We start from the raw sequence: 25,438 nt of genomic DNA, 5'->3' as shown, positions 1-25,438 counted from the left end.
TTTCACCCTTAGTATTATTAATTTTATTTAGACATAATAATTTATTTATACCACTAATTTTATAAAAATTTATTTTAGTTTATTATTATTTTTGTCCTTTTTACTCTTAAGTTAGTATTTTTTTGTCAAAACACTTCAAAATAAAATAATTTTTAATTTTACTAATTTGATAGGTGAGCAAATAGTTATTTTTTAATTTTAAAATTATAATTTTATGGGAATTATAATAAGATCTATGTACAACATTTAACCTACATTAATTTTTTCTTATATTTTTGAGTGATTTGATAAATAACTTAAATTTAAAAATTAAAAGAGATAAGAATTTAAATAAAAATTAAAATACTTTTTTATAAAATTAAAAGCAAAATAAATAATTATATTTTATTTATCATCCTTAATATCTAGAATCCAGAAATTTCCCAATGTCATTTAAACTTGCTTGCTAATACGTGATTTTACTTGATCATACAATTCACAAACAAACATTTTATACGAGACAGTAGAATTGTCATTTTTAAGATTGCAGTTATTCGATTTCACTTATTCTTCTAGAATTTTTTTTTAAAAAAAAAGAAGAAGAAGAAGAAGTATATTAGACCAAACAAGAACAAATGGCAACTGTCGTATTGTGGGGTGGGGGTTGTGGTTTAAATCTCACCCACTTTGCAGAGAATCTACACAACATCTTTCACTGTTTGTAATCGACTTTTGCAGTTACTGTGGTTATAAGAGATTCTAATTTTCTGTATTCACTCACCAATCAAAATTCTTTTCTGTCATTTCCTCCCAGCAAAGCTGCTTATGGCACAATATTTTAGTCAGGGTTAGGCTACCAACATGAAAATTATTTAAGTGCTGAAAGCATTTACTGGGTTCACGATTTTCACGTTAGATGAATAGCACCATATCCTTTCATAATCTAAAAATAGCAGCCAATGATGATAAAAAATAGAAATAAAAAAAAAGTTATTAGAAATACACGCACACACATTGGGCCACTGTGTGTAAATGTTAGATTTCGACATTTGGAAAACTTTTTTTTCTGAATCCAAGTCATGGTGTCTGCCTCTGAACTGCATTCACTGCGCTTGTTCCCGACATCTCAGCTTAAGGCTTTCCTACCATTTTACAGCCACTTGTAATAAGTCTTTCATTTACAATCAAACGATGAATTCAAATGTTAATAAACTTAATTAATTGATGTGTCACCCAGTTTGGTTGGAAAATGGGAAATTTGGTTAAAGATTTCGTTTACTTGGCTCATTCTCTAACTTTAAACTTAAATAGATATAATTCAAATGGTGTTTTAGTTGACGTTGAAACCAAGTTGGATGGCTACTTGCTTATAAAATTCAAAGCAGATGGACCTATACGTGTAACTTATTTGAAAGCATTAAATGTTAAAGCGTGGGTGCATCCAAATAATTGAGGGTTTGAGATTTATTCATCCTATCCCATGATTCTTTTAATTCTTGGTTCTAGAAACTTTTATTTTATACCATTATATTAAAGAGAGAGAGAGAGAGAAATATATATCACTACACCAACCCATTCTTAGGGTTCAAATTTTTAGTACAAAGTGCAAAGATTTAAAGATGTTCATTATATATTGTTTTATGGAACCCCCCTACACCTAAACTTCCCCATCTTAATATAGAGTTAAAACAATATAGTCACATTCCCTATTATTAATGAAATTTATTACCAAAGTATTCTTACCTTTTCATTCAATAACACACTTTCCTTGTTTATTATCCTTGTTGGGTAGCTTAAATTTGCCATTATCATTGAACTTGTCCCTTGTAGTTGAAGAGCAAAATCAATGATGTTTAGAAATAAAAGAAAAAGAACAAAATCAATAATGATTAGGCAAAAAAAAATTGTTTAGAGATTTTTTTTTGTATTCCGTTAAAGTCAATGAACCTTTTAACAGGATGGTATTATTTTTAATGTGAGTTTTGTCTCTCAACTTTGTGGAAGACTTGGGCACTTGAAGAGGCAACAATTCAAAAGAGCAGACTAACTAGCCCAAGTGGTAGTATTCTTGCCCATAAATATCGTATATGTTGTAAGGTACAAGCTTAAATCTTACCATGCACAAATGTTGATATTTCCCTAATAGACGGTCATGTCCGATACATAGCTCGCCTTTTTAGCTACTCAGTGAATGCACTTACATTCTGTTGAACATTTTGATTCTTCTATAGAGTTGGGAGACAAAACCTCTAGTAAGAACAATACCAACTAGTTGAAGAATCTACTCACTCCTAACAGACAAAACTTTGAAGATTTCCCCCCCAAAAAAATTAATCTGTCCAAAACAAGATTTATATGCATTTAAAATTTACTTTGAAATTTAAAAAAAAAAAATCAAATTATGTCTATAATTAAATTCAAACAAAATAAAAATTTTAATTAATAAAAAAATCCAATAGAATTAGAACTTTAAATTAAATAAGATGTATAAAACAAAACAAAGACTTGGGACTTCCAAACAAAGTCTAATGACTAAAACATTGGGGTTGCATTTTTCCACAGAAAGAGAAACATAAGCGAGACAAAGAAATGATGTCAAATTTGGTTATAGAAATTGACTCTCCTTTGAAATGACGTCCACTATTTTGACCTTATAACTACATTTGCCCTTTCTAATTGCAGAAAAGGAAGCACTCACTCATTACTCGACGCAAAGTTTAAACCGTCGGCTAAACGTCTTCTTATGGCAAAGCCAATAAAGAGAGCTTTTGAAGCGTGACTCAAGAGTCGACAAACTATTACTAGCAGTACAAAGAAAAAACACACTACGCAAGGATTGCTGTTGGTGTTTTTGTGTGCCTCTCTGCTGTGCATGCTGTCATAATAAAACCACAGCTTAACTAAAAGTGTCATTGTCTCTTTAATAATTATTATTTTTTATACACTCATTAATAATTATTTACTACTACGTCTCTGTTTTCTCTCTCAAAATCTCCACCCTTTATCTCTCTTCTGCTTTCTTTTTTTTAGTCTTCCTCGAGATCATTTCCCCACTCCCCGTGATGACACCGATTTGATGAAACTTCTTGGCTTCAGCCCCATTGATTCTGTTTTCAGAAATTAGAAATTTTTACACTCCTTTTTCTTTTCTTTCTTTCCCTTCATTTTCTTAGCTTTTTAAACGGTAACAGTAATCCCTCCTTTGCTTCAGTTTTCAGTTTTCTTTTCCCACCATGATTCTGTTTAAAACTCACCATAGACAACAATAATAGTTAAACCACATCATAACAATCCCCACTCTTCCTCTTCCTCCGTTTTTTCTCTCTCTCATTCATTCCCTGTCTCTCAAATGGCGAAACATGATCTTCCTCCTTCAAAAGCCTTACTCTATAACTCTTCATTCCCCTGAGGCTGACTCTCAAATATATTCACACCAAACCTCTTTACTTCCTTCCTCATCCCTTTCCCTCTCTGCAAAACACAGAAACAAAAAGAACGACAATGCTTCTCCTTTTCTTCTCTTTTCTCTTCTTCACCTTCCCTTCACCGTCCCTTTCTCTCAACCAAGAAGGTCTCTACCTTCTCCAAGTCAAAGCTTCCCTTTCAGACCCTGACTCTGTCCTTTCCTCATGGAACCCTCGTGACCCCACCCCATGCAACTGGCGTGGCGTTTCCTGCGACTCTGCCACTGGCTCTGTTACTTCCCTCGACCTCTCCAACGCCAACGTTGCCGGCCCTTTCCCTTCCCTCCTTTGCCGTCTCCAAAACCTTTCCTTCGTTAACTTCTTCTACAACAACATCAATTCCACCATCCCTCCCGATATCTCCACGTGTCAAAATCTCGTCCACCTTGATCTCGCCCAAAACCTACTCACTGGTGAGCTCCCCCACACTTTGGCTGACCTCCCTAACCTCAAGTACCTTGATTTTACGGGTAACAATATATCGGGAGATTTTCCCGAGTCTTTCGGGAGATTCCAAAAGCTCGAGGTTCTGTCTCTCGTTTACAACCTTCTAGACGGGACAATCCCCGCTTTTTTAGGGAACATTAGTACCCTCAGAATGCTCAATTTATCGTACAACCCGTTTAGTCCGGGTAGGATCCCGCCGGAGCTTGGCAACTTAACTAACTTGGAGATTTTGTGGCTCACAGAGTGTAACTTGGTTGGCGAGATCCCTGACTCGCTGGGTCGACTCAAGAAACTCACAGACTTGGACCTTGCCCTTAACCACTTGGTGGGCAACATCCCGAGCTCGCTCACTGAGTTGGCTAGTGTCGTTCAGATTGAGCTATACAACAACTCGTTGACCGGTGAGTTACCTCGCGGGTTCTCGAAATTGACCAACCTGAGACTTCTTGATGCGTCGATGAACCAGTTAACGGGAACGATTCCGGACGAGTTGACACAGCTGCCACTTGAAAGTCTCAACCTTTACCAGAACAACTTTGAAGGGACTTTACCATCGAGTATCGCCGACTCCCCAGCTCTGTATGAACTCAGGCTCTTTCAGAACAGACTCACTGGGGAGTTACCCCAGAACCTCGGCAAAAACTCGCCTCTTATATGGCTCGACGTCTCCAGCAACCAATTTACTGGTCCCATACCGCCGAGTTTATGCGAAAAAGGGAGCCTAGAAGAGCTTCTAATGATACACAACTCGTTTTCGGGCCAAATACCATCGAGTTTAGCAGAGTGTCGGAGTCTGAACCGGATCCGACTCGGTTACAACAAATTATCTGGTGACATACCCGCTGGGTTCTGGGGTCTCCCTCACGTCTACTTACTCGAGCTCGTTAATAACTCCTTCTCTGGTCAAATTGGGAAATCAATCGCAAAGGCAGCGAATTTATCTCTTTTGATTATATCTAGGAACGAGTTCAATGGTTCACTGCCTGAAGAAATTGGTTTAGTTGATAATTTAGTTCAACTTTCTGCTAGCGGCAATAAGCTCGGTGGGCCATTGCCTAAAAGCATAGTGAAGCTTGATGGGCTAGGGATTCTTGATCTTCATGGGAATGAGTTGGAAGGGGAGTTGCCTAGTGGGATTGAATCCTTGAAAAAGCTAAACGAATTGAATTTAGCTGATAATAAGTTTTCAGGGAAGATTCCTGATGGAATAGGGAGTTTGTCAGTGTTGAACTATCTTGATCTGTCTAATAATCAGTTAACTGGGAGAGTTCCTTTGGGTTTGCAGAATTTGAAGCTTAATCAGCTTAATTTGTCGAATAACTTGTTAGCCGGTGAGTTACCACCTTTGTTTGATAAAGAAATGTACAAATATAGCTTCATGGGAAACCCTGGTTTGTGTGGGAATATCAGTGGTTTGTGTGTTGGGAGGGATGGAAACAAGCATAAAGGTTACGTTTGGTTGCTTAGATCCATTTTTATCTTAGCTGCTTTGGTGTTTGTTGTTGGTGTGGTTTGGTTTTACTTCAAATACAGGAGTTATAAGAAAGCTCAGGCTATCGACAAGTCTAAGTGGACTTTGATGTCTTTTCATAAGTTGGGTTTTAGTGAATATGAGATATTGGATTGTCTTGATGAGGATAATGTAATAGGGAGAGGATCTTCAGGGAAAGTTTACAAGGTTGTGCTTAGTAATGGAGAGGCTGTTGCGGTGAAGAAACTCTGGAGAGGTGTGAAAAAGGGTTGCAATAGCTTAGATCTCGAGAAAGGTCAGGCTCAGGATGATGGGTTTCAAGCTGAGATTGAGACATTGGGGAAGATTAGGCACAAGAATATTGTTAAGTTGTGGTGCTCGTGTACTACCAGGGATTGCAAGCTTTTGGTGTATGAGTATATGCCAAACGGTAGCTTGGGTGACTTGTTGCATAGCAGTAAAGGTGGTTTGCTGGATTGGCCGACCAGGTACAAGATTATTGTCGATGCAGCTGAGGGGCTTTCTTATTTGCACCATGACTGCGTGCCTCCAATTGTGCATAGGGACGTCAAATCCAACAATATCTTGTTGGATGGGGACTTTGGTGCTAGAGTGGCTGATTTTGGAGTTGCCAAGGTAGTTGATGCAGCTGGAAAGGGTGTTAAATCAATGTCTGTCATTGCCGGATCTTGTGGTTACATTGCTCCAGGTTAGTTGCTGAAATCATTATCATCATTCTTATAATTGAATGTTGCACTTTGTTTATTTACTTCACTGCTATTTGGTTACGCTATGCTCTTTGAAGGCTCAGTCAGAAATCATTTGGAAACTATTTTAAAGACCTTAGATTAGCTACTGCAATCAGTTAGTATTCATGTCTAGCCTTTGTGTTGAATGAATATTCGGACAATCTCTATGTTGACTGCTATCTTTGACACTTCATCAATATATCTAGCTGTTTTTAGATTCTCAAACAAATTGCCACTAATAGTACATTTGACTGATAAAATATGCCTTTTAACTGGTGTCGTTGCATATTTCACTCAGTCTGAACTGACCTTCCTATGAATTTTTTTGGTACAGAGTATGCATATACGCTGCGTGTGAACGAGAAGAGTGACATATACAGCTTCGGTGTAGTTATACTAGAGTTGGTCACAGGCAGACTCCCAATTGACCCAGAGTTCGGAGAGAAGGACCTAGTAAGGTGGGTCTGCACCACTCTAGATCAGAAAGGAGTGGACCATGTTCTCGATTCCAAGCTCGATCCATGTTTCAAAGAAGAAATATACAAGGTCCTCAACATTGGCCTCCTGTGTACTAGTCCACTCCCAATCAACCGACCATCAATGAGAAGGGTGGTTAAAATGTTGCAAGAAGCTGGCGCTGATAGCCTGCCAAAAACTGCTGCTAAAAGGGATGGGAAATTGACTCCTTACTACTACGAAGATGGCTCAGATCAAGGAAGTGTAGCTTGAGAAAAAAAAAAGAAAAAGAAAAGGTTTTCCTTGTAGATTTGTCCCATAAACAAAGAGCAATAGAAGGATTGTGCGAGTGTGTTACGCCTCTAGTTTTTTTTTCTTGTCCTCAAGTTTTGGTTTTCAATCATTGATCCCACTTGCTGTTTTGCTTTACAGGTTGGTTTAGTGGGGGACTGGGTGAGTAGTAGGGTTTGGAATTTTCTCAATGACAGAGAAAGAGGAAGAAAAAAGCAGAGGCAGATTTTACTATGGAGTTTAATGTACACTGTAAATTTCTTAAAAATCAAAGTTATATTCCCACATCTCCAAAAAGAGCTAGAGATATTGATGAAGTGTTGAATGAATATTAGGACCCTGAATCTAATGTGTAGCGTATGGTTCAGGTGACATTTGAATCACCAACTACCTTATTAATCTTCATTCAACCCAAGTCAAACCCATTTAGTTTCACTGTTCCATGCTATAAGATTTTGCTTTTACAGTGGTTTTAACCCTTTGTTCATCAAATCAAATAGCTATAAATCCGTTAATGAAGTAGTTGAGTGGGGCAACTAACGTAGGCCCACAATGCCAGTGGCTTCTTTCACCTATTAATGAATCGTAACATCATTTTGGAAAGCGACGATAACGACAAGACCAGACCCATAGTTATGTTTAGACAGGCGGCCTTAAGCCTGTTTTAAGTAGTCGTGTTCCAAAATCTACCTCTTCTCAAATTTATTATTACAGCCTTAAAAAAGCATTTCCGAGGAATTCAACTGTTTTAATGCAACAGTAAACAAGCATACACCAAATCTCTTACTTGTACTGCTCTGTCACTTACGTTAGCAGTAGTGATTCTTAATGCTTTTTCTTCAGTATCGGCTAGTTTTGCAGCAAATTGAAACGCCTGTGAATAAAGCCAAAGTTTCAACATAAAGGGGGCAGTGGCATTTTTTGTTTGTTTCAGAGTTAGGCCAGGCTTTACTTTCAACATATGATTTAGAAAAGCTCTGTACATTTTGTCCTTTCTAATTAAAAACAAAATTTGGAGGTCGTTTTCATGGCAGCTCATTAGATGCTTTGTGTTTCGTTACTTCACGCTGATTTTGTTACCAAACAAGGAACATGGATTGATAATTACAACAATTTAGTTTAAGTATCGCTTTCTAACCAATTATTGATGTCCAATGGAAACCAAATGTTTAGCATGCCGAAATTTCTTGAGGTAGCCGGGATTTAGCTGCAAAAAAGGGTGATCCAAAACTAGTAAAAATGACCACTTCACCGGCATTTAGTGGATAATAGAGGGAAAATCCCAAGTGTGGGTTAGCTATAGCTTTTACCAAAATGTGGAAATCGTAATAGCAGGAACCAGTGCAGGCAGGGGTGGATTAAACTTAAAAGGGGTTGAAAATGCCCCTTCTCTAACACTTCTGACACGCATTAAAGGCAGCTCTTTGGCATTGGCCTAGGCCTATCCAGGGAAGGGGGGACCGTATTTGAAATCTCATTTTCTGTGGATAATTAAATTGTCCGCCTTTTTATCTTAATTAGGGTCCCTTATCTATATTCTATGGTCTTTGGTCTACTAGTTGTAGTAAGGAAATTCTTCCTCCTTTTTTTTTTTTAACCCCTGAAATCTTGCATAATTGAGCATTTGGAAGCTCTTTTCTCCATCCAATTATCAACCTTCCTTTTTGTTCAGGGGAAGAACAACCAATCATAGTGACAAGCATTTTGGATCTGTAGTGTATAGTGCATACTAGTGTGAACCTATAGCCCTTTTTCGGGAATCAAATTGGGTTTGTTTTCATTATTTTCGGCTGTCGATTCCTACATTACCCAGTAACGAGTCAAACTCAAAGCAAAGCTCCACTCAAGAAGCCCACCTGGCTCCTTTGTTATTGGGCCGCACTAAATTACCACCCAAAGTATTTCATTTCTGGGCTTCTTTTTGCCTCTAATAAGGCCCCGAGTTGGGTTCTACTATACTACCAATTCCCTACCATCTGTACTATTATTTAAATTGATGAATCATTGGGACACTAATTCAAATGAAAAAGGATTTTTTTTAATTTTAGAATGTAATAAATATTAATTTGAGAATACTTTTATTTTTCTATAAAATATTATTATGATAAAATTTAAACTTAGTAGAATGATTTTTAAAATTTTAATTTTACTATTTTAATCAAAGTTTTCTTTAAATTTTTGTAAGTAAATTTTTTACATAATTCTTTCCTCCCGCATGGATATGTAATAATATAGTTTTAATTAATTTTAAGTATAGTAATATTAGATTATTGGTGAGTCCTATTATTATTGTTTCAAAATTTAAATTTGTTAATATAATTTAGAAATAAAACACAGCACCCTTCACTTAACCTTTGATTGCGTTGGCAAGATTAAGATCCTCAGACTTTAAGTGTTTAGGTTTAAGTCTTATCTTAAATGATTTATGTGTGACTAGGCCTTGATTTGTTTTTGTAACACCCTCTAACTCCGAACCGTTGCCGAAACAGGATTACGAAACATTACCAGACAAATCATATAACTTACGAATAATTCACAAATAAAATAACATTCATAGTATAATTTAACAACTAAGTCCCTATAATGAACTCTTGAAGTCTAAAACATGTATTAAAAATGAAACGGGACACTTTCTAGTACTCTTGAATTTTATTTTATTTTTATAAATTTCGACACTATTTTTACTTATTTTTACATAAAACTCCCCGCAAATTAAAACGTATCTATTTCAAACATAACAAATTCAACCAACTCATTTCACATACTTATTTTCTATTCTAAATACCTTATAATCAAACTCAATCAATATAATATCAATTTAAATTTATCAACGTACTAATTAATTTGAAATGGATAAACTTTTTTTTCATTGTAATTCTTAGACTTGTAGTACTAACATTTTAAACCATTTATATTCAAAACATAATAACCTTTATATACATCCTATGTACATGCCACATTACCAAAAGAAAATATACATCACCATAAGTTTGCTGAAGTCAGGTCTGCCTTTGGATGCTGGTTCAGTACTTGACTTCTACACCTGCGCACGGAAACAACCGTACGCTAAGTATGCATATACTCAGTAGTATTACTATAATTCAATTTATAATTAAATACATTTAATCACACACATACTTTTACATTACAATTATCATCACTTAATGAACAATTCAATCTTTTTATGTTATCATTTGAATATATATATATATATATATATATATATATATATACCATTCTTATTTCTTTATTTCAATTATCACCTTTCACATATGTCATATCATTCAAATTTAGTTTTATCAGTAAATTTATTTCATTTATTTCTATTAACTTGACTCGGACTCGGCGGATACACGGATTCCAACCAACACACCAGTACGGCACATTGTGCCTTAACGATATCTGAGACTAAACAAGAATGTCGATATGATAAGATATGATATTCAACACACAAAGTTTGAATCTGTAATAATAATGATAATGATTTGACACACCAAGTGTCGAATCGGTAATGATAAGAAGGGTAACGATGTGATGAGTTGGCACATAAGTGCCTGATTAGTAAGCCGGAAAAAACCCGTACTCTTCCATATCCTATGGCATGCCAACTATATCCGACTAGCCCGACTAGTTAATAAGGTATTTAATTCACTTTTCAGTACAATTTCCATATAAGTTCGGTATCAAATATAATTCATTTTTTCAATCAGTTTCACAGTATTGCTGTAATTCATTACTTCAATAATTTCACAGTTCAATGCAGTACACATAGCAATATTCAGTAACTTCACAATTCAATTCAGTACTCAAAACAATGTTTAGTATTCCATAATTCAGTTCAGTATCTGTCTCAATTTCAATGCCCAATCATAAATTTATCATTTTACTAAACACTTACCTTAAATACTTACCACACATAATTATTAAATTAAACACATAATAATGATAAAGTTTAATTCAATGATAGAAACCAGAATTCTCTTCGGATTTAATCCTCGACAATCTTTTATTTTCCTTTTTGGGCCGATGCTCCAGACTCGATATTAGCTACAAACAATTAAAATAATTTCACAATCATTAACACAACATAATTTAATTTCTGAAATTTTTATCTAACTTTTACTTTAATTCCAATTTAATCCTAACTAAACCTATATATTTTTCTTTCTCAATTCATACCTTTTTACTACTCAATTTCTTGCCAAACTCACAGTTAACTATTTAATTTTTATCATATTTTCATAATTTCGAATTTATTTCAATTTAATCCTAAAACTCAAAACTTATAGCTTAGTTTACAATTCAATCCTTTATTCAATATTCCAATCAAAATTTCTATCAAATAAACCCCCAATTCCATCATTTGTTCAACATAAACCCTACTCAAAAATCTATTAACTTTCAAAATTTTAACTTAAATCCAAGAGTATTTCCTTCTAGGATTCCAAAAACATCAAATTTAAAAGAAAAGGACTTGATTAAACTTACCAATTAAACTTCAAGCCTTAAAACCTGAATTTTTCCTTTCTCCCTTTTTCTTTCCCACTTTCGAATGGCTTTCTCTGTTTCTATTCTGTTTCTTTTTGTTTGTTTTGTTATTTATTTATTTATTTATTTATACTTTCGTGATTTATTTTATATTTATATTTAAGTTAATTTAATAATTATAAAATATTTATTTAATAACAATATAATTAATACATTTGTATACATGTATCTTTATACATTTGTACACTATTACTACCATTCATTTGTCTTTCTTTTATTTATTTAACAAATAAAATCTTATAATATCAATATTTAATTAATAAATATCTTTAACTTAAAACTTAAGTAAATACATAATTATAATACAAATATATATATTCATATTATTACAAATGTCATTATCTAGTTTGTTTTTCATACCAAAAATCTTATAATTTTAATTATTTATCTAATAAATATCTTTAACTTATTAATAATAAATAATAAATATCTACTTAATAAATAATACTTTTATTACAATAGTATTATATATATTATTACACATGCATCATCTCATGATCCTACATTTATCAACTTATTAATTTATTCACTAATATAATATCAATTAAATAATAATAATCAATAGATATCTTTTACTTATTATTTAAGAAAATATACATATTTATTATAAGTATATTTTCTTGTATTTTACATATATTTAATTATAACCATACAATTGGTATGTTTTTGTTTATTTACTTATTTAAGTTATAAATTAATAATGCTATAAATTAACATAACATAACATAATATATATTTATATATAAATAATTAAAACAAAAATCTTAGATTTTGATGCATATATCTCGCCTCATTTCATATATATGCCTTAATTGTCATTTTAGTTTTTTTTATTTCCTATTACTCTATAATTTAAATTTTACCTCTTATTCAATTTAGTCATTTTTACTAATTACTCTAAATTGAGATAATTTCACTTAATTAAAACTTGATTAAATACACTACTAGACTTATAATTATTCCTAATAATTATTTACGAACCCGTTTCATTAAGACGGAGGCCGATAAAATATTTTTTCAGTGCCCATTAATTTTGGGTCATTACAGTTTTTACTTAAATCCCACTGTAGATTAGATGTAGAATTATTTCGGTTTAAGTTATGTTTAGTTTATATTTTGTAATGATTAGAATGTTGAATAATATTTTACACAATCACTTTTTTTTTATAAAAAGAAAATTACTTGAATAGAATAGTTTAAATTAAATGGTTTTATTGTCTATCACTTCAATTCACATTATTTAGCATAATTGTTTTATATTAAAACTGAAACTCAAGCCCTAGGGACTAGTGTTCTTTAGTTCCAAAGTAGTAAATGCAATGTTATAATGCTATATTATGGAAAGAATATCCATAAAACATTGTGGGTGGGGTTTGTTTGTATAAAAAACTCCCCAAGAAATATTCAAAAACAAAGTTAGAGATGAAAACAAGCAGGAGAATGTAATGTTAGGTAAACATGGGTGATTTAAAATTATACGTGCCGTGGACCGACCCACCTACTTCTTCCACCAAATTTCGAAACACTTCGTTTCGCCCATATATCTTGGTGGGCATGGAGCTTGTCTAAATGGACCTGCATTTCTTCTGACTAAAAACTCTCAAACCTTTGTACAAAAAAGAAATTATGACCCAATATATCCTTGCTTTTCAGGTTCACTTTATTCCAGGCGGACACCAAATATTAAATTAGTCACATTAATTATTATTATTTGCAATTGGAAATATATATAAAGAAGATACATGATTCAAAGTGGAACTTACCAAACTTTCGTTATCCATATCTTAATCAACATGAGATTTTTTTAAAAAACCTTGACAAGTACTTGGCAAATCTAGAGTTTAAGAGCTTGCCATCAAAGCCTCATGACAATGCAAATGACAAAGATATTTTATTCATCCATTATCTCCACAATCCCTCCAAATTTATTGCCGCTCACGAACTTTCTACATCACTCACATTACTATTTAATTTCCATTTGAAATGTATGTTTGAGATTTTGAATATCATAATATAAAAACAAATTATCCTCCATTATGATTTACTCAAGATGATGGTGAAACAAAAACAATATATTTAATTAAATTTTAGTTGCAATAGAAATATTTTCATATAATTTATTTTATAAAACAATAATATATTAATCATCATCGAACGAAGTTGATATCCATTTAACTCGAACACTAATTCAATTAACTTAGTGTTATGAGCTATCAAGTAGATACCAACTCAATTTGAAAATGTTTCAAATACCAAAATTTTATTATTAATATATTTATATCTTTCAAATAATTTTACTTTTTTTAAAAAAATTAAATAGTTCATTTTATTTATTTTATATAATTTTTTCTCTAAACCGTAAGTTGGGTATCACATAACATCTTGAAATTCATTAGAGTTCGAGTTTTGCCATTAAGCATCCTGTTAATATTTTTTGTGATTTGACCCTTACAATTAAAAATCAATTTGAGTCGAATTATTTAAGCGGTTAATGGAATATAAGTTAACAAAAATTACAATTAATCAAATTTGACTGAATTTTATTTCTTAATTTAAATTTTATATAATAAAAGTATTTACCATAATAGTATAAATAAATTAAAATTCTATATAAAAATATATTTTAAAAATATCATATAAGAATTATTTTTAAAATAGAGTTTTATTATCTTTTATTTATTAGAAAATTTATTTGTCTAGAAATATTTCTCAAAAATTTAAAATTTTTCTAAAAATATTCAAAAACTATAAAACAATATTTATTTTGTCAAGAAAATAAAATAAGATTCAAAATCCAACTTTATATATAAAAAAAACTAAAAATTAAACCGAAGTATTATGAGAAGTACAAAAGAAATAAAAGAAATAAATTGAAATGAATTGATTGGAATCCAAATCACTCCTAATCCTTACTGAATTAGCTTATCTTAGCTAAAATTTTCAATTAAAGAATATGATTAATTATGGTACCCTTAAATAAAACAACAACAATAATAATAATAGCCTCTAAAACTAGAGTCGGCCAACAAAAATAAAAAATGGTAGACTTGGAGAAAAGGAGCACCAACTCTTTTACCAAATCTAACCCCTTTTTTCAAAGTCTGTGCACTTACTCAAACTATGATAACCTCTCCCATTTTCCCTTCATTCAACTCTTTTAAACTTCAAACTTCAAAGTCCAAACCCATCCATTTCTAGGATTAACCCTTTTCAACACGTTAGTATATGGAATGGACTAGACAACTCCCCCGCCTATCTCCCTCTCCTTCCTGCTCCATTTCTCCCAACCCATTTCAGACGCCATAGTTTAATTTAGCTCACAAAACATGACCCAAACCGACGATATTGCTTACGATTCGATTTTGGTTCTTCTCTCCATCTCTCTTTTCATTCTTGGTATCGTCCTCATCATCATCATCTGCAGGAAGAAACCACAAAAGCCCGATCAGAAACATTTAGAGCTCCCCGCCAAGTTTTGTGCCAGCTCCTATCAGTTAACCGACATAGATGCAGCGACAGATGGCTTTAACACTAGAAGGATCGTCGGGAAAGGCCGCTTAGGTACTGTTTTTGCAGCCATATCGCCGAGCGGGGAGCTCGTTGCGGTGAAAAGGATACATCCACGGCTTGTATTAAGCAATGCTGGATTCGGGTTTGCTTCGATAATAAAAACACTTTCGTTGGCTCAGCATCCTAACGTAGTCCCAATCATAGGGTATTCACAAGCGCCGGGTGAGAGAATCATCGTGATGGAGTTTGTCGGCATGGTGAATTTGGATTTTTATTTGCATGAAAACTCCGATGGTGCTTCGTTGTTAGATTGGAATCGGCGTTTGAGGGTTGCTGCCGGGGTGGCCAGGGGGATCGAGTATTTGCATCAAGGGATGGCGCCCAATATAGTACACGGTGCATTAAAGGCGTCGAATATATTATTAGATGTGAAATTTGTTGCCAAGTTATGTGATTACGGGCTATCGTTTTTGGCACCCAAAGAGATGACGGGGCTTGTGGGGCATGTAGATGACGAGTATTGGGCTGAAAAGGGAGGTGGTGCTTGCAAGGAAAGCGATGTTTATGGCTTTGGGGTGGTGTTGTTGGAACTTTTGACAGGGAGGAGAAGTGAACAAGGGTTGCTTGTGAGATGGGCATTGCCATTGATCAAAGCCAAAAGGTTTAGTGAACTTTTGGACCCTAGACTAGTAATTCCCTCTGATATAAAACCTCTTCTTAGACTGGCAAAAGTTGCTTCAGCTTGTGTTGGTAATTACAGAAAAGACAGGCCTTCCATTTCTCAAGTGGCATCCATTTTGAACAATCTGGAGATTGAGGTCTGTCATTAAAGTGCCAAATTTGAATATTGGGTTTGTTTTATTTTATTTGACTTTGATCATCAAAAAGCCAAAGCTAGATTGTATACACGTGGGTTGTCTTCAAAATGGATGCAAGATAGAGTTGGCCAACGAGGGTAAGAACTATGTGGGAAAATATTGAAATGAAAGATTTTAAAGGTTGGAGAGGGGCGGTGATGGGGGAATCATTGTTTCCGTGTGGAAGTAGGGGGGATTTTCTTACATTGGTGGTGAAAGGGACCCATTTCCCTTAATTTTTTATATTATGTCTTTCTCAATCTGATTATCAGATTTTGGGGGGTTTGCTATGGCTCCATCACTTGACTAAAACTTCATTTTGTAAATTAATCATTACCCAATTATTTGTGTTTTAGAATCAATCACAATATTTCTACAATTTTGTTCATATAAAAAAATTGGTTTTGGGGACCCAATTTTGTGTTTGATTGGACTTTGATTCTCTCTCCAATTATTCTTCTTCTTGTTTCCAACACACTATTCAATGTAATAAATCTTTAATTTTCATTAGATTCTGTTTGCTTTGTCTGTATATGGTAAAATTATAGCCATTGGTGTTTTTTTTTTAATTAGAAAATATTCTGTTTTGACAATTTAGATATATATATATATATATAGATCGCTTTGTCAAAGTTTGCCCATTATTAATTAAGTCTACATTATTCATATTGGATTGGAAAAAGTAGCTCAAGGCAGTGGAGTGAATCTAACCAATGTTCTGCTTAAATTGTACAATAATAGTGTATACCCAACAAACCGGAGCTGCTCCATCTAAATTCTAAAACAAGTGTTAGATTTCCACAAGGATTGCAATTCGGGTCCCTGTGTATGCAAGACCAAACATTCATTCGAACAAGTTATTATATACTCACACTTATTGAAAAAGAATATATAAATGGTAGTCGTAATTTTGCTTGTCGACTACAGGCAGGAGATGGAGTTATGAATTGGGCTTGGAAAAAATAGAGAGGCCCAGAGGAGGGTTAGCCCAAAGTGATATGGTTACCGATTGCCGTTGGGGGTGATATAACAGCCCACTTTACTCTAAAAGTTGGAAAATTAAATGAACAGAAGAAAAACAAAACAGTAGTCGAGGGTAAGGCTGGGTGGTTTGAATTTTGATATGTAAAAAAAATCTTTCTTAAAAAGAAAACCTTGCTATGGTTGATAGTTTCGTTTTGTATCCCTTAGCTATAAGAAATAATGAATAATGAATAAATGAGTCAAGAGTGATTGTTGGGTGTCATTGCTTCAACTTCTACATCATAACTCTAAAACAATATTCTCATTTCCAAAAACAAATATATAAAACTCACCTCTATACTATTTTCATTATGCTTCATTTCTAGCGTATTATAACAGACAGGCAAGATGCATTACGTAACATGTATAGTTTATACATTTTGCTATTTTAATTTGATTATTTTTACTTCTATTTTTTTATTTAATCAATTTTAGTCTCTATACTTTTTTAATTGAATGAGTAGTTTGATATCATTTTTCCTATTGGTCTAGAGAATGATATTGGATACAAATTGGTTGAATTGGGTTTTTAATTTTTAGTATGTTTAATTAGATTGGTTAACCTGATGGTTCGGTGACCTAATCAATTCAATCAACGATCTGATTCTAAAAACATTGGTTAATTACATCAGATACATGAAAACTATGAACTAAATACTAAATACTAAATTCTTTAATTTTCAAAATATTTTCTCATAATATCATTATCAAATTAATCAAGTCCTTCCATTACTATAATGTTAATTTGGGATTGATGTGGAGGATATTTAAAATACATGGATCAAATTTTAAACACTAGTACACATCTAACATGTCAATAAGAAAAGAATCATTAAAATTTATGAGGGCTATTTATTTATATCTTCTTTTTTTCTAACATGAGATATTCAAATTCTAAATACAATGTATAGATGTGTTTAAAATTTGACCTATATGCTCTATGTCACATTTGAACTAACATTTAATGCCTTAATTGATATAATACTAATATTTAATTAATGTATGAAAATTAATTTAAAATATGAAATTATGAACCATAATTAAAATATACCCAATCTGTTTTGTTTTACTAAATTAAAATAATAAAATAATATAAATTAAAAATTACATTAATATATTAGATTTAAATAAAATAATTCTTATTATTTTTAAACAATAAAACACGTCAAACTAAGCGAAGTTAGGCTGGGACCGAAAGAAATTTTTAGAATTGAACCTCCACTTGACTCAATTTATAAACACTTTTAATATACTATTATTAGTGTTTAATTTCAAGTTAGCAAGTGATTTCTTCCGATTGATTCATGTTGTGGCTAAATTACCTATTGGGTTGGGTTATCTGGTTTCGACCACCACTGATTGTTATGATGCAGAACCTTTGTGTATCTCCTGCGCATTCTCTTTAATGATATGATTTCTATCTTCCCCAAAACAATCTAAAAATTCAATCCATCAAAATAATATAATAACAGACCAGATATATGCTATCTTCACATCACATATATTGAGATTATGTAACATTCAATGAGAATATATATACATAAATATATATAATAAGATTCGAATCCATGCTCCAAAAATATTAAAATTTTATTTTAATAATAGTTTAAGTTATTTATTTTAAAATAAATATAAAATTCACTTGTAATAGAATTTTTGCTTTAAAATTTTTAATTTTTTAATTTTTCCAATTGAATTGATGTTCAATTAACTTATGACACCAATTCAATTAGATATTTAATAATAGGAAGATAAATTACACTAAAATTTTCATATTATGGTCCAAATCAATTTAGTCCTTAAATTTCAAAATATTTTAATTGAATTCTCATAATCCCATGTCAACTTAAATTTGATGTAGATGACATTTAAAATGTATGGATTAAAAATTAAACACGAATATATCTACAGTATGAATAATATGAATCTAACATATCTACTAAAAAAGTTGACTTTAGGTTCTGAAAACCCTTAAAAAAAATCAAGTCCTCTAATAAGAAAACCCAATTAAACCATAAAGATTAGAAAAGCATTAATTAGGTTCATTGACTAATGTTTTGTATAGTTGATTGTTACTGTACTAGTCTAATTGTTAACGATTATCAACTAACTATTATAATGTTGACGTAATAATTCACATAAAAATATAAATATAAATTATTAAAAATATTTAAAAATTCTAAGTTAAGAATAAAATCGAACAAAAAGACATTTAAGTGCATTTGAATATTAAGATACACTTATCCAAATTCACTATAGATATAAAATTTTAAATTATAAATAAAAATTAGAAATTAGAAAAACATATAAAAAAATTAAAAGTTGTACAAATATTATAAAAAACACCACCACCTTTTCTGGATTTAATTGTTGTGACGTAGCAAGAAAAGCAACCGCCACCGTCTCTCGTTCATTTTTGTAATGCTTTTAATATTTCTTAAAATTTATTTATAGAAGTAATTGTTAGCTAGATAGTTTATGGTGTTTTTTTTAGATTAGTGAGGTGTAAAAATATTCCATTTATTATGAATATGGTGAAATTTATGTCCAGATTTAAATGAATTGAGACATCTATTTGTTTAGGTTGATTTTAAACTTGAATCTTTTAAATAAAATTTAAAATTTTCTCATATTAATATTAATAAATTAATTGACTCGTTTTAACATTTGAGAGCTTAATTAAATATTTTATTTTTTTAAGTGACTTGATTGAATTTTCTTTTTGTTGAAAAGTTTAATAGCTTCATGGATTAAGTCGAAAAGTATCATTAAAACTTAAGATGGATAATTTCTTTTCTTTTTTTACATGTAATATTTAAGTTATCTATATAATATGAAAATACGTGTTTACCGTTTAACCCATATTTTATATCAAGTCTAAGCTAACATTTGATGCCCAAATTAATGAAAGGATTTACTTGATATAATACTAATATTTAAAATGAAAAGTTAATTTAAAAAATGGAAGATAGATGTACGGTATAAGTAATATTTCATTTAGAATTTAAAGTTGATATTCATTTCAAAGCTCCCCATAGTATAAGCAAAATTAAAAACTGATGATATTTTTTTTTGAGGGACAAAAAACTGATGATATTTGTGTCAACTTTTAAGGGACCATGCAAAAAGGTTGAGAGTAGTCGTCGGTTTTAAAAATAATTCGTTGTGAAAAAGTTGGAAATTGCAAAGAAGTGACCATTCAGTCTGAATGTTGAAATTCATAATTGTGAATCCTGAGTAGGAATGAAATGGCTGGAAAATGAGCATTATTTGCCTGCCAATATCCCCAAGCTTAACATAATACTTGGGTGGCTCATTAATCCTTTGGTAAGTAAAGGAAACAATCATTAGGTGAGTTGTATGAAAATTAATTTGATGTAATTTTTCCATTTGGAAATTTCTCACCCAAAATGAAAATGGGGTTAAATTTTGGTATGAACAAATAAAAAGAAACTGAGGAGATGCAGCCAAAAGCTGAGGAGGAATGGGACAATTCTTTGTATGGACGCAAATAAAAATATTCATATTTGGTTCAAACAATAAAAACAAAAGAAAAAGAAAACCCTAAAGCCCATACGTTAAAGTTTGAAAGCTTAAGAAAGAAGTTTGATGCAGTTGCGTGGCTTCTCGGAGAAGCTGTCTCAAGCTAACAGATAACACGAGAAATGAAAAAAGAGAAAGCCCATTTATATTTAATTACGTGAAGGACTGTGATTTCCCACGCTCGTCTACTTTTCAACTCTCTCCCAGCCCTTTGATCATTCATCACATCATCTTTAGTGTTTTTAAGACAGAAATAATCTTACTTTGAGTTTGAGGCTACAGTTATCCCGATGTAATTAATTCGAATTAGGTAGCCCTTAACTGTAAAACCTAGAAATAAAGTTTTTTTTTTTTAATTTATTTATTGGTGTACTATTTTAAAATTAATTAAGAGAAAATGAAACTCTCTGTCCAATTCGTTTTCTAATATTAATTACATTATTCCGAAAAAAAAAAAAAGAGTATAATTATCACCAACTGGTACATATGAAAAACATACTTAGAATCTTTACATCACATTAATCTCATTCAATTATGGGTATGGGAGGAGTTTTCGAAACCATTAATATCCAAAATTACTAATATTATATAAACTACAAAAACCAAATAAATACTAAAGAGAAACTTTAACTGCAAAAGAACTTTCAATTTGTCCCAAAATAAACATCCAAACCTAAAAGAGAGAGAGAGAGAGGATGGAGCTTGCTTAACACATGAGAAGTTTACGTGAAGAAATGGATAAATTGCTGCTATACAACAAGTTTGGTGCAAAACACCAATATTGTTACATTCGTATTTTCTATGTTACGATATTGTATAATTTCACCTGCTATTTATTTATTTATTTATTTATTTTTGTCTTATATATTAGCTTTAAGAATACTCCAGTTTGACATTGGAGCTAATTAGATCAAATGTCTTGGGGAAAAATACCACCCAACCCTTGGTATACACAAAATCGTATTTATAAATATTGAGATTTTGATTTTATATCTTACTAAAAATTAAACTCCACTCTTTTTCTCTTTCTTTAACTAATTAAAACAATGTAAAGGGTTTTAATGTTTAGAGCAAGGTCCAAGACTACATTTATACTTTCATACGATCGTATCTACATTAGCATAACCAAACTTAGCGTCCAAGCAACATTTCTTACCCTATAAATTTTTTTATATTATTTTTTTTCTAAAAAGAATTAAACCCCATTCTCTCCTTTCTATTATACCCTTCTCCTTTTAACCTTATTTCTCTCTCTCTCCTTTCTTTGTTTTCCAAGATACAAGAGGATATAGCACACAGCAGCTATGTCCTCTCAATCATAAGCAGAAAATTAGAAAAAGAGAAATAGAAAAAAAGCGTGTAAGAATTAAATTCCTTTGCCAAACATCAAGAAAATTAATAAAGTAGGGGGAACTGAAAACGTGCTCTAAAGGAGCCAAGTTTTGCTTTACTTGTTTGGTTTTGGTTTTGGTTTTTTTGTAAATCTTGCTAGAATTTCGTCTGGTGGGGGTGTTTGACAAGTGGGGAAGACGGTGGAACCAGAACCCAGCTTTGTGATGGGAATAAGACCATCACCACAACAACAGGAGAGATGACATGGTGCAATAACCCAGATGATGATGCTAGAGCTATAAAGTTAGTTGCAACAGCCACTAAAGAACCCTCTCTTGCCGTCGCTGCCACCTCAGCCGCTTCCTACACCAAAATCCATGAAATCCAAACCATTATTTGCCCTTCATGTGGTTTTAACATACCCTACCAAGATCAGGTACTACATGTTTTTAATCCTAATATAATTGTTTTGCTAGAGTATTACTCCATATGGTTTGATCCACTGAAATACTATGATCTTTTGTGGGGTTAGACGGGAATTCATGATTTGCCAGGGTTACCAGCCGGAGTGAAGTTTGATCCAACTGACCAAGAAATTTTAGAGCATTTAGAGGCCAAAGTAATATCTGATCTGCGCAAGCTTCATCCGTTGCTTGATGAGTTTATTCCAACACTGGAAGGAGAAAATGGGATATGCTATACTCATCCTGAGAAGTTGCCGGGTACACTTTGATGCTTTAATTTTAGCTCCAAATTCAAACTTAATTGTTACCTTTCTCAACATTTTTAGCTTCTTTGCTTTTCTAATTGTATACAATTAGTATTTCATTTTGTGTTGAATTTTCTCTTTTGTAGGGTTAGATCGAGGGTTAGCTATATCAATGATCTATCTATCTATAAATACACATGTATATTTGGTTTGGGGACTAGCAATGATCTATGATGAACTTTAGATGAAAACGTAAAACCTTACAGCTTTTTATTAGAATCCAGTTAAGTGTACCGTAAGGAAAGTACCTAAGTTGGCTAATACTAGCTGCCAAGCATTGCTTGTGTGCAGTGTTTCTTAGGTGGCTTGATTACGTGAGGTCCTTTGGTTCTACTCTCGCCACATGTTTTCTTAGAGACATGTGATTAGGCTTAGATATTCCCCTCCCACCTTGCTAGCTTAATCCTATGTTTTAGGCATTGCCCTTCATCATTCAATGATCTAATTAATACTTAAGTTTCAAAGTAGTGCTGATACCAAACCTTATGATCACTTGATATTAACATTCCGTAATCTAATAAAATATGAATTTATATTTGATTCAGGGAGGAATGCATCAAATACAGACATCGATGGCGTCTAATACGCTTCCAATGCATTAAATATTATAGCCTATATTAGCTTTGGTTATAACTGGTACAATTAAGCAATTGACCTAATTAGTTTACGCTTAGAACTGAAAACCTTCGATCTGCAGGTGTAAGCAAAGATGGCCAAATTAGACACTTCTTCCATCGACCCTCCAAGGCGTACACAACCGGGACAAGGAAGAGAAGAAAAGTTCACACGGATGAAGAGGGAAGCGAAACAAGGTGGCATAAAACAGGCAAGACCCGAGCAGTTTCGGTTGGTGGGGCAGTGAAGGGATTCAAAAAGATCTTAGTGCTCTACACTAACTATGGCAGGCAAAGGAAGCCTGAGAAGACTAACTGGGTGATGCATCAATATCACCTCGGCAACAATGAAGAAGAGAAAGATGGAGAGTTAGTGATTTCCAAAGTTTTTTACCAAACTCAACCGAGACAATGCGGTCCCAGTAGTGTCAAGTATACGCTCGACCGAAAGCTTAAAACCCGAAGCCGGCTGCACCAAAATCCTAATCCTATGGCTAAGAGCAGTGGCAGCCGGGGTCTTGTTGAGTATAACAATCCACCTTTTATTCCATACGATGATGGGAGTCACCATAATAGGGAAAGCCCACCTCAGCTCATCCCAAATTTGGTTGTTCAAGGTGATGGATCCTCGTTTATTCGATTAACCTCTGATACAAGCAAAGGGAGAGTTGAAAGAAAATAGCAATGGAAAGATGAGCAGCTACGACAAGGACTTATGCGGTTGTTGCTGTTACCATGTAACAGTCAAAAAAATTAAAGAGTCGGATGCTTTGGGAAGATTTGCCCATGAGACCACGCTCTTGATCGCAAACGAGTAAACAAGGGAGATTGCTGGCATTTGCATAATATTTATATATATTTTTTACCTTATTTTATCCACTTATAAGGTTTGATGACTTATATATATATAGTAGGATTGCACAGATATGACTCCTATAAAACTTCTAGTAATAGTCCCTACTGATTAATAATTAGGTTTATCATTATCATATGTATATGTACTCCTTTTTCATTCTATCATGGATTCTTTTCTTCTTTTTTTTTTTTATTGTAAATCTGAATCCTCTATCCTGAGTTTGTTCTCATCCCCATTTCTGGATTAATGCATATATCTATATGGATTCTTTTTTTGTTCTTTCGTGAACTTTTGATACTGTTGGTACCTAAAATTGTTAATAACATTTCTTTGAAGATCCAAGTAATGACTTAATTTAAACAAGATCCAACTTATTTCTTATTAGTAAGCATACAGCCCTAGACAATCATATGAAATCACTGTAACCCAAACTAACTTGAATTCCTCCATAATCATTGAAACACCAAGTGCAAGAGATTTTTTTTTTTTTTTATCAAACAAGGACTTGAAAAAATATTGATATCTCATTATTGGCATGTGTAAAATGTAATGCAAGAATTTTGGATTTGAATAGACAGACCAACGTCGGCTAGACGAAGAATTCATGTTCCGGGCCAGGAAATCTACATTGTCTTTTTCATGATATGGATTGGAAATTTGGGAGATTTAATGCTGAGTTTTAGTTTTGCAGAAACTATTAAATCGAAAAAATAAAAAAGGCGGTATAGTTAAAAGCTTAAAATAGACATTAACTCCATCAAATGGATTAAGAAAAGAAAGCTTGGTGGGTAGTTATAAAATAATAGACAAGGAAATGTCATTATCGCAAACAGGCATAAAGCTTAATTAAGAAAGTTTATCTGTTTACACTTCCAGTTACTATTTTGGCTTATTTATTTATTTCCCCCTCAAGTTGCTTCTGCCCACCCACCTATTTTGTATTCTTGTTTTCAAATTCCTGTACATAATTTTGCATTTTTTTTCCAAATTAATTTTTGGAGTGGAACTGAAAATTTAATGTCTTAATCTCACCACTCATTGGGAGGATTTTCTCTTCTTCTTTTTTTTTTTTTTTTTTTTTCTATTTGCTTGCAGTTGAAGCAAATGCATAACAAGACAGGAAAAGGCTTTGGCGCAGCAAATAACATGGTAAGAATTAAACATCAATTCGTACGTCAACTGTGAAGGGAGATTTTCGTAGTGGTCCGCGTATTTAAAAAAAAATGGTAAGAAACTCAGTTACACATTACAATCAATGGCATAACTATCCCACTTTTATTAGATCCAATTAACAAATTGAAAGACCCCCAAAACAACACAAAACAAAACGAAAAGACAAACAAGAATTTTCCTTTTTTCCAAAAAAAGAAAAAAAAAAAGCTCACATCATATGTTCTTGTCTTGCAGACAAGGCAAACGCCAAATCCTGAAAATCTGTGGCTATGAGCTAATTGACCTAAACACAGATACCAATATAACTGTGGAAAGAAATGAATGAATTCGTTATAGGTAGCTCCGAATGTCGTTAG

General features: G+C 32.5%; 3 protein-coding genes across 3 annotated transcripts; all 3 read left to right on the top strand.

Annotated features, from left to right (window-relative positions):
* Positions 1–2,773: 2,773 nt before the first annotated feature.
* Positions 2,774–7,154, top strand: LOC108453527 (receptor-like protein kinase HSL1). The gene is made up of 2 exons (XM_017751673.2): positions 2,774–6,070; positions 6,445–7,154. The coding sequence occupies exons 1-2, from the start codon at positions 3,481–3,483 to the stop codon at positions 6,837–6,839; spliced, it is 2,985 nt and encodes a 994-aa protein (XP_017607162.1). The 5' UTR covers positions 2,774–3,480; the 3' UTR covers positions 6,840–7,154.
* Positions 7,155–14,466: 7,312 nt separating this feature from the next.
* LOC108452261 (phytosulfokine receptor 1) lies at positions 14,467–16,142 on the top strand. Its single transcript, XM_017750032.2, has one exon. The coding sequence runs from the start codon at positions 14,732–14,734 to the stop codon at positions 15,743–15,745; it is 1,014 nt and encodes a 337-aa protein (XP_017605521.1). The 5' UTR covers positions 14,467–14,731; the 3' UTR covers positions 15,746–16,142.
* Positions 16,143–21,403: 5,261 nt separating this feature from the next.
* LOC108450217 (NAC domain-containing protein 73-like) lies at positions 21,404–24,108 on the top strand. Its single transcript, XM_017747740.2, has 3 exons — positions 21,404–22,106; positions 22,203–22,392; positions 23,137–24,108. Exons 1-3 carry the CDS (start codon positions 21,930–21,932, stop codon positions 23,733–23,735), a joined length of 966 nt encoding a protein of 321 aa, XP_017603229.1. The 5' UTR covers positions 21,404–21,929; the 3' UTR covers positions 23,736–24,108.
* The last annotated feature ends 1,330 nt before the right edge of the window (positions 24,109–25,438 follow it).

The sequence above is a fragment of the Gossypium arboreum genome, chromosome 5 (genome assembly GCF_025698485.1).
Source record: "Gossypium arboreum isolate Shixiya-1 chromosome 5, ASM2569848v2, whole genome shotgun sequence".
Lineage (NCBI taxonomy): Eukaryota > Viridiplantae > Streptophyta > Magnoliopsida > Malvales > Malvaceae > Gossypium > Gossypium arboreum.
This window is presented reverse-complemented; position numbering and strand designations above follow the sequence as displayed.

Coding starts and splice junctions, on each gene's coding strand:
- LOC108453527 (XM_017751673.2), top strand. CDS start 3,481: ATGCTTCTCCTTTTCTTCTCTTTTCTCTTCTTCACCTTCCCTTCACCG. Junction 6,071..6,444: donor TTGTGGTTACATTGCTCCAG/GTTAGTTGCTGA, acceptor TTTTTGGTACAG/AGTATGCATATACGCTGCGT.
- LOC108450217 (XM_017747740.2), top strand. CDS start 21,930: ATGACATGGTGCAATAACCCAGATGATGATGCTAGAGCTATAAAGTTA. Junction 22,107..22,202: donor ACATACCCTACCAAGATCAG/GTACTACATGTT, acceptor TTGTGGGGTTAG/ACGGGAATTCATGATTTGCC. Junction 22,393..23,136: donor TCATCCTGAGAAGTTGCCGG/GTACACTTTGAT, acceptor TTCGATCTGCAG/GTGTAAGCAAAGATGGCCAA.
- LOC108452261 (XM_017750032.2), top strand. CDS start 14,732: ATGACCCAAACCGACGATATTGCTTACGATTCGATTTTGGTTCTTCTC.